This window comes from Montipora foliosa, chromosome 6 (assembly GCF_036669935.1).
Source record: "Montipora foliosa isolate CH-2021 chromosome 6, ASM3666993v2, whole genome shotgun sequence".
Classification (NCBI taxonomy): Eukaryota; Metazoa; Cnidaria; class Anthozoa; order Scleractinia; family Acroporidae; genus Montipora; species Montipora foliosa.
In genome coordinates this window covers 4,054,346-4,061,845 of record NC_090874.1, presented here as the reverse complement: position 1 = coordinate 4,061,845, position 7,500 = coordinate 4,054,346, and the positions used below count along the sequence as shown (strand labels likewise).

The 7,500-nt window shown below is 40.9% G+C and overlaps 1 protein-coding gene across 1 annotated transcript in view; it reads right to left on the bottom strand.

Moving 5' to 3' along the window:
* Positions 1-2,474: 2,474 nt before the first annotated feature.
* Positions 2,475-7,500, bottom strand: part of LOC138006368 (U5 small nuclear ribonucleoprotein 200 kDa helicase-like) — a 49,319-nt gene continuing 44,293 nt past the window's right edge. The window contains exons 38-44 of the mRNA XM_068852644.1: positions 6,857-7,000; positions 6,233-6,322; positions 6,056-6,142; positions 5,145-5,228; positions 4,945-5,021; positions 4,231-4,362; positions 2,475-3,090 (exon numbers count right to left, since the gene is read on the bottom strand). Coding sequence (XP_068708745.1) covers positions 2,880-3,090; positions 4,231-4,362; positions 4,945-5,021; positions 5,145-5,228; positions 6,056-6,142; positions 6,233-6,322; positions 6,857-7,000 — 825 coding nt within the window. The 3' untranslated portion in view covers positions 2,475-2,879. The remainder of the gene's footprint in view (positions 3,091-4,230; positions 4,363-4,944; positions 5,022-5,144; positions 5,229-6,055; positions 6,143-6,232; positions 6,323-6,856; positions 7,001-7,500) is intronic.

Sequence of the window (7,500 nt, the reverse complement as noted above, 5' to 3'; positions counted from 1 at the left end):
CGAGTATCCCGATCAACGAAGCTATGCTGGTTGTTAGATCCCATTCGAAAGTGGAAGGTGACCCAACTTGACTAGATAGATGTTTTCTGGAAGTGCTACAATTATCCACCCTACTTGAAATGTGCCTTTAAAGCACCCGCTTCACATTACAGAATGAATTCTAGAAGGAAAAACAAGGGGCCGCGATGGGTTCCCCAATTCCACCAATAGTCGCAAACCTTTATAAGGAACACTTGGAGAGCAGAGCATTGAATACTTCACCTACTCGGCCAGCTATGGGTTATCGATATGTCGATGACAAGATGACCAAAATTCATGAATGCAAAGTGAGCTCATTTTCCGATCATCTCAATTCCATCAATCCACACATCCAGTTCACTTCGGAGGAAGAAAAGAACGGCAGAATTCCATTTCTTTACACCTGCCTTCGCGTGAACGAGGATGGCTCAAGGAAGGTCACCGTATACCGGAAACCCACTCATACTGATCAATATCTAAATTTCCATTCCAACCACCACCTACCTACCACAAAACAGCTGTAGTTAACACTCTGCTAATTCGAACTCAGACCTTGGTGTCTGGAGAAGTTGACAAGGAAAAGAAAATTCAACACGTTAAGCAAGCCTTGAAAGCCAACAACTATCCTGATTGGATGCTAACAATTACCGAACACTGGATCTGTTTCTCGAGTTTCCGAAGAATCTGTTAACGAGAAGAGAATATATGCTTCAGTGCCATACATCAAGGCACTTCGGAACGCCTCCAAAGAGCATTTGAATGACACGAGGTCACACTTGCCACAAGCCATTCAATTCCTTAAGATCACAACTAGTTCGTGTTAAGGATAACACAGAAAACTTTAAAAAATGTGGAACAGTCTATCACATCCATTGCGAACAATGTGACAAAGATTATGTGGGCGAAACTTCTCGGTTATTAGAAACTCGAGTAAAGGAAAATCTTTCTGGCAATTCGTCAGCTGTTCATGAACATTGAAAGCTCACGGGTCATTCAGTGGATTCCAGAAAAACAAACGTTCTTGCCACGGAGAATAACACATTCAAACGCCGCATAAGGGAGGCAATTGAGATAAGATTACATAAGCCGTCTTTGAACAGAGACAATGGCTTCGAATTAGCCAGCATCTATGACACCATCTTAGCCCCCTCGAGACCATTATATAACCCTTCTTAACACTCAAATTTGCATTGTGGCTGACGAAGTTCGGTGGATCCGAACGAAATATCCCACTTTCAATTTTTAATTGCGCTCTGAGTAGATTTTTATATTTTTTATGTTTTTAAAAAAAAGTATAGTTGTACGCAGAATTCAATGTGTCCAGGGCCCACGTAGAGGTCACCGTTTGCAAACGGAGCAGTTGATGTTGATTGAGGCGGGGAGAGAACAAATCAGCAGGGTTTCCGGCAGTTCTAGAAAGTAGCGAACATATTTCTGAAAGCACCAGACGCGACATTTTTTGGCGCCGCAAGGCAGTCGCTACCAAGGGGAGTCTGGTACAGGTTGTCGGGTAGGAAATAACCTGCATCTATGCAATGCAGGGATGACATCATGGGTGACATACAAAGTGAAACCAGTGGGCCAAGGGAGAATGAAACACTAGCGCAGCGAGAGAGAAAACTTGTGAAAACCATTCTTGTTATTAATGTGGCTAAGTATAATTTAGCCCACCTCTTACCAGCTACACCGGCAACCAGCTGCGAATTCTTTCGAAATTAACAGTGTTATGAATAATGCGGTGGCCTCCTTCTCGGTAGCTAACATGAAGACCGTGAAACAATTAAAAATTGACATCGCGGATGAAGCTGAAAGAGAAAGAATTTTCTGGCATTTCCAACATACCGCTGTTCTCTTGACTGAGGGAGAGAAGAGCTCTGGGGAACCCTGAAACAAAGTGTCTTCTCATTGGTTTTCGTGAAGAACAATCAAAAGCGTCTCTCATTGGTGCTTTTATGTTAGCACGAGGAGTGAGCAGGCGCCGTAAGGTTCAAATAGCCAATTTTTGGCTATAAGAACCCCGTTTACGGCGCATGTTCTCCTACACAGAGTTTGCCAGAGCCTTGGGTCGATCCTAGGCTCTGGTGACGAGAATGCAATACACCTCTGCCCCACCAACATAAAGCACTGCACATAGAATCTCCCCGCTCTGCTTAAACAAACAAACAAAACAAAAAGTGACCAAAAATCGCCCGCACTCTCTAACGTATCGTTACTTCTAATAATAATAATAATAATAATAATAATAATAATAATAATAATAATAATAATAATAATAATAATAATAATAATAATAATAATAATAATAATAATAATAATAATAATAATAATAATAATAATAATAATAATAATGCCCAATTGCCACCAACATGGCGACGTGGGCGAAACGTAAAAACAAACACTGCAACCTGATTAAAAACACCTGACCAGAAGCCGGGCAGCAAAGATTTACCAGACTATCCATTTCAACACTTTATTACACTAAGACCAAAGACACGGTTGACAATGAATTTCTCTCAATGTTATGAGAGTCAAAAGTGTAAAAAGAACTAAATGATCCTGCAGAAATTGTCTGAAATTGCGTCTGAAAAAGTACATTGAGGCAAATTGGGTATAGTGATATTTCATTTACTCTATATCTATCACGTCGGTCTCTTCGTCAGCTAATAAAGCCTAGCAAATAAACCATAGAAACACGATTCACAACTATCACGATCTATGTACAATAACTTCTTCTTCCAAGGCAGGTTCTACTGACTTCCACAACAAAATAAACCCGAACGTTCCCAGCACGCCGTGGTAACTGAGGCATTTAGAGATCGTTCCAAAAGACTGCAGGTAAGTCATCGTCGTTGCAGCTTTGACTAGTCGTCTGCGTCGCTATCGCCGCTCTCCTCATCCCCACTTAGAGCTTCACCCACGTTTATTTTGAATGGATATTCCTGGTCACAGCCCATGTAAGTGTCACACATGAAAAACAGTGTGTATGAATACGTCCCAGGAGAGCTTGGAGCAACGAAGTCAAGTTTGACTTTGGCTTTCTGTTGGAGCGTCAAACGCTTAATGGAAATTAGCCTAAGAGATGACATATGAAACAAACTGGTTAATTACATAAGTTTATGGTCTGAGGGAAGAATGATTCCTGTTACATTTAGATATAATGTTTACGCTTTATAATTTACAGGCCCACCTTCAATCGAAAAGCATTGCATGCCGTGGAACACTTGTCATATATGAAAATCCCGCCAAAACTGAAATTCATCCAATCAGATCGTCACGATAAGCAATGCGAATTTCCATAACAAAAACAAACGACTGAAAAGCCTGTCGGTTGAAGGTGGGCCTTTAAATGAACCCATCAGCAAGCTTGAAAGAGCAAAGAATTAATTAGTAAAAAAAATGAGGAAATTCGCAGATGTACAATCGGTAGAAAATTTACCACATCAAAACACAGTTCAACAAGTGCAACCAAAGATGTCTAAGGTGTAATGCACCCGTGGGAAGAAGGGGAAACATTCCACTAATGGTTGTTACATGACATGTATAGTTGTATTTGAAAATTTGTAGGTTCACGGCGTTGTGGAGTCCGCAGACCGGAGGGAGACATTTGTCCATTCACGACCTTGATAAACGACTCATCCCCCCCCCCCCCCCAGGGGTTTTAGTGACTCAATGGGTAGAGAGAGAGGATCCCACTGGTGTTGCGGAGGTCGTAGGTTCGAATTCTGCCTCAGCGGACTCTGATTTTTCAGTTGTCCTTTCTCCAAGCAACTAGTTTTCCTTAAGGTCAACAAGTTAAATTCGACGCCATGCTTTTAAGCGCTTTCAGTTGCGAACTATAACCTACGGCCGTCGGTTGTTTATTATAGCGCTCTCCATCTTATTAGCCACTACCAAAAATACCATAATACTCCTTGTTTTTCCCTCCAAAATTTTGCATAAGCAGTGTTTTTACTTTCTCTTGGGACTTATAATGGTCCCAAAAGAAACTGGAAACAATGCTTATGTAAAATTTTGGAGGGACAAACAAAGAGTATTATGGTATTTTTGATAGTGGCTAATTGATTTGGTACTACCCGGCAGTAAGGTGATATTAAATCCAATAATGATATCCAGTCGATAGTCATTTAACAAGTCAATAGCGCCAAGCGCCTTTCACCCTTCAATCAACTGTGGCCCGAAAGACCTCGGACTCAGCCTTTCAGGAACCCTTACCCGTTGTTCTTGGTGTCACCAACAACTAGCCACCAACCCTCCTCGCGTTTCTGGGGAAAGAACGGTGCAATCACAGGGCCTGGCTGCTCATCTTCTCGATCCAGGTCAACAATAACATTCACGGGAGAGCCCCTGAAAGAAAGCAACAATACTCAAGATTGGACCAACATATTTAAGAATCAACCGAAAAGAATTAAACAAAGGTGATCATGGAAAATGTGCTACTTAAGTCTTACTAAAACATTAAAACGTTAAACCTAAAATGGTTTCAAATCGAAGTTTCAACAACTTTGCTTAATGAGAACCTTCGCTGAAGGTTCATATTTAAGTTTTTAAGGCTTTTTGTTTTCATCGCAACTTTCATGCACGCACCACCATTTCACTTTAAGAAGTTCTTAAATGCGAATATAGTTGAGCAAGATGATCGCTATGAAGTGAGAAAATTTAGAAGTTTCATAGCGCATGAAAGAATGAAGATTTCGGAGCTGGAACAGTGCGATCCCGCTGCACAGTTCTCTACAGTTTGAGTAATAAAACAGAATTGGTGGCATGTCAATTGTACAAAGTTACGAAATTGCATGCATTGCATGCAATTCAAATTTCCTTGAAGTCCATTTTTTCCAGGCTTCTCTGCAACTGCTGAAGCACGTACACTCTGGTCTCCAATGACTCTACTAATTTCAGTTTTAGCTCTATTTTGATCTTCCCACTTACGCCGTGATGTTGTCCTTGTCATTTACTTCAAACGACAATTCAATGTTAGGATAGCGATTGCAAAATCTTGCGACGTCCTGAAGCAGAATAAAAAGGCGACAATTGAGGAATAAACAAAATGAAGCAGTGGTCCTCACACTATTTCGTCTATTGAGAAACACATACTTGTTTCCAAAAAACTGCCTGTAAGAGCGTCTCACCTGCATCTGATTATCGTCCAAACGCAAAAGTTTGTTTCTCTCTTCGTCTTCCAAATCCATGATGTCGAACACGGACTCGACTCCCTGAAAAGACAGCATTGATATCTGTTATTTTCCGGCAGTGTCACTTTACGAATTCTTCTTTGTTATCACAGGTAATGCTTTCTCTGGGTTGGTTATTGTGTTTTTTTTTGTTTGCTACATAAATCACTAGAATGAGGCAGGCAGTTTGTTTCACCAAGTCTCCTACTATAGTAACGCAACTGCAATAAAGCCATGAGAGGAGCGCAGTTGGAGTAACGCAATAAAACTACATCCGTTACAGCAACACAACCACAGTGACTTGGGTTATCACTTTAACACTCAATTTGGGCATATTTCGTACCACAATTTTCACGTCTTCTGTGATCTATTTTACTGAACAGACGGACGAGAAACACGTAATAAAGGATAACTTGAAAAATTGCTGATGATGACGTCACCTATGTGTCTGACCTCTGATAGATCATTGGTGAGAACAAATCAAAATGTGTGCATTATGGAGCTTATTATACAAGAATGAATTAGATGACGACTTAATCTGTTTTCCTTGTCTCCTTAAACTAAACCGGCATCGTTAAAGATAAATACATCTCGGCGTGCTTGGTACTAATGTACATGTTGCAGTTGTGTTCCATCTTCGAAAACATCTTGACCGCAAACCTCTCTAGATTTTTCAACGTATCAAAATAGTTCCCTTACAGACAACAGGCAAAACCACAACAGCCCACATTTCAAATCATCGACACAAAACAGGTCACAAATGTTATAACTAGTTTGTCCAAACGTTTCAGAGTCTTGTAGTTAAAACTGCATGCATATACTTATTTTTTACAATTATTTTTAACCGACAGTGCAGCAGCCTGTCCTACCTTATCAACACATCGTTTTACGACTTCAGCTGTAAAGTGAGGAATCTGCTTGAGATAAGAGTCTTTGCTCCACATGGCCTGTGTTATCTATGCAGAACAGACAAAAATAAATTTCAGCGAGATGTCTTCCGGACATAATCAGCACCAACCTTACAGAAATAAGATGCAAAAACGTACCATTTGAGCCAGTTCCATGGCTGCGAGGGCAGGAGAAAGCCATCCATTACTACTCAACACATCGACACAAGCTTGAACGAGACGCATTGCCTACGAAGAAAAAAATGAACACAATGTCAAAAAATTACGGCGAACGAATAGAGCGAGTTGCTAACTGCTTTGACCATAGGCAGCCCAAGCTCGGTATACGATTTATAGACTTTGTACGGGAAAATTAGCTTTGAGCTTATAAATACTAAAGTAAGCTGCAAATGTAGAAATAAACTTCATGGAGGAGCCCATGAGTAGAGGAGCGAGCAACTCCCACATATTCCTGTCACGGCGTTTTCAAACACCGATTTATTTTTAGATTGAATTTCCCGCGAATGAGACTCCCACAGCAGCCCGATGACCAAACACAGGAAACTAACTTGACGTTATAGCGTCACCGAACAGGAACTGCCTTTGTTGTTTTGTGGCAAAGATAGTTTTAAAAAATAGATCGGTCTGTAAAAATGCCTTGACATAGGCTCAGCATGAGAGTTGCTCGCTCCTACTCATGGCCTCCTGACAAGAGTTAGGGCCATTTAATTACGGGTCAAAGCACTTTACTTAGTTTGATAATTAATTTGTTTTTCTCAGTACCTTGCCGAGTATTGTTTCGGTATCTGACTGCATCTCAGCTGAAAGTTGCATCCGCGACATGTGAGCCTGGATAAGAAGGTTCGTCTTGACATGAGGGTCATTGTACTTTGGGTTCGCCACTTTATGAGGCACACGATTCATCAACTGTGGAACAAACACAGAATGTTTCCATGGTCACTTCAAATGAATTAACTATTTTACTTGGAAAGGCAACATGGAAAACCACTCGGAATTCACATTCCATGTTACGGGAGAATATATGAAAAGAATAGAACGCATTTATAAATGGCGGCCAAGAAATTATTCTTTTGTCTTTCGGCTAATCATCATCACTAGCCTCGTTAGCGCGAATTTTTGCTTTAAAGTGAGGCTAGTGAGGATGATTATCACAAAGCCGAAAGAATAATTTCTTGGCCGCGGACTATAAAGTTCAAATCCCAACAGCTTCGTTTTTAATGCTGGGAATCACTGTAACGGTACGGGTTAAAGGCTCACTAGAAGTGTCGTGATTGGCTGCTTTCAACCAACCTCCTCCAATAGAGCGTTTTCACATGACGTCACGGCGGCTATGTTGGTGTTTCAAAACAAGCAAATGGCGGCCATGATGGTGTACCAAACTAATCCTCCGGGAATTGAACTCTATT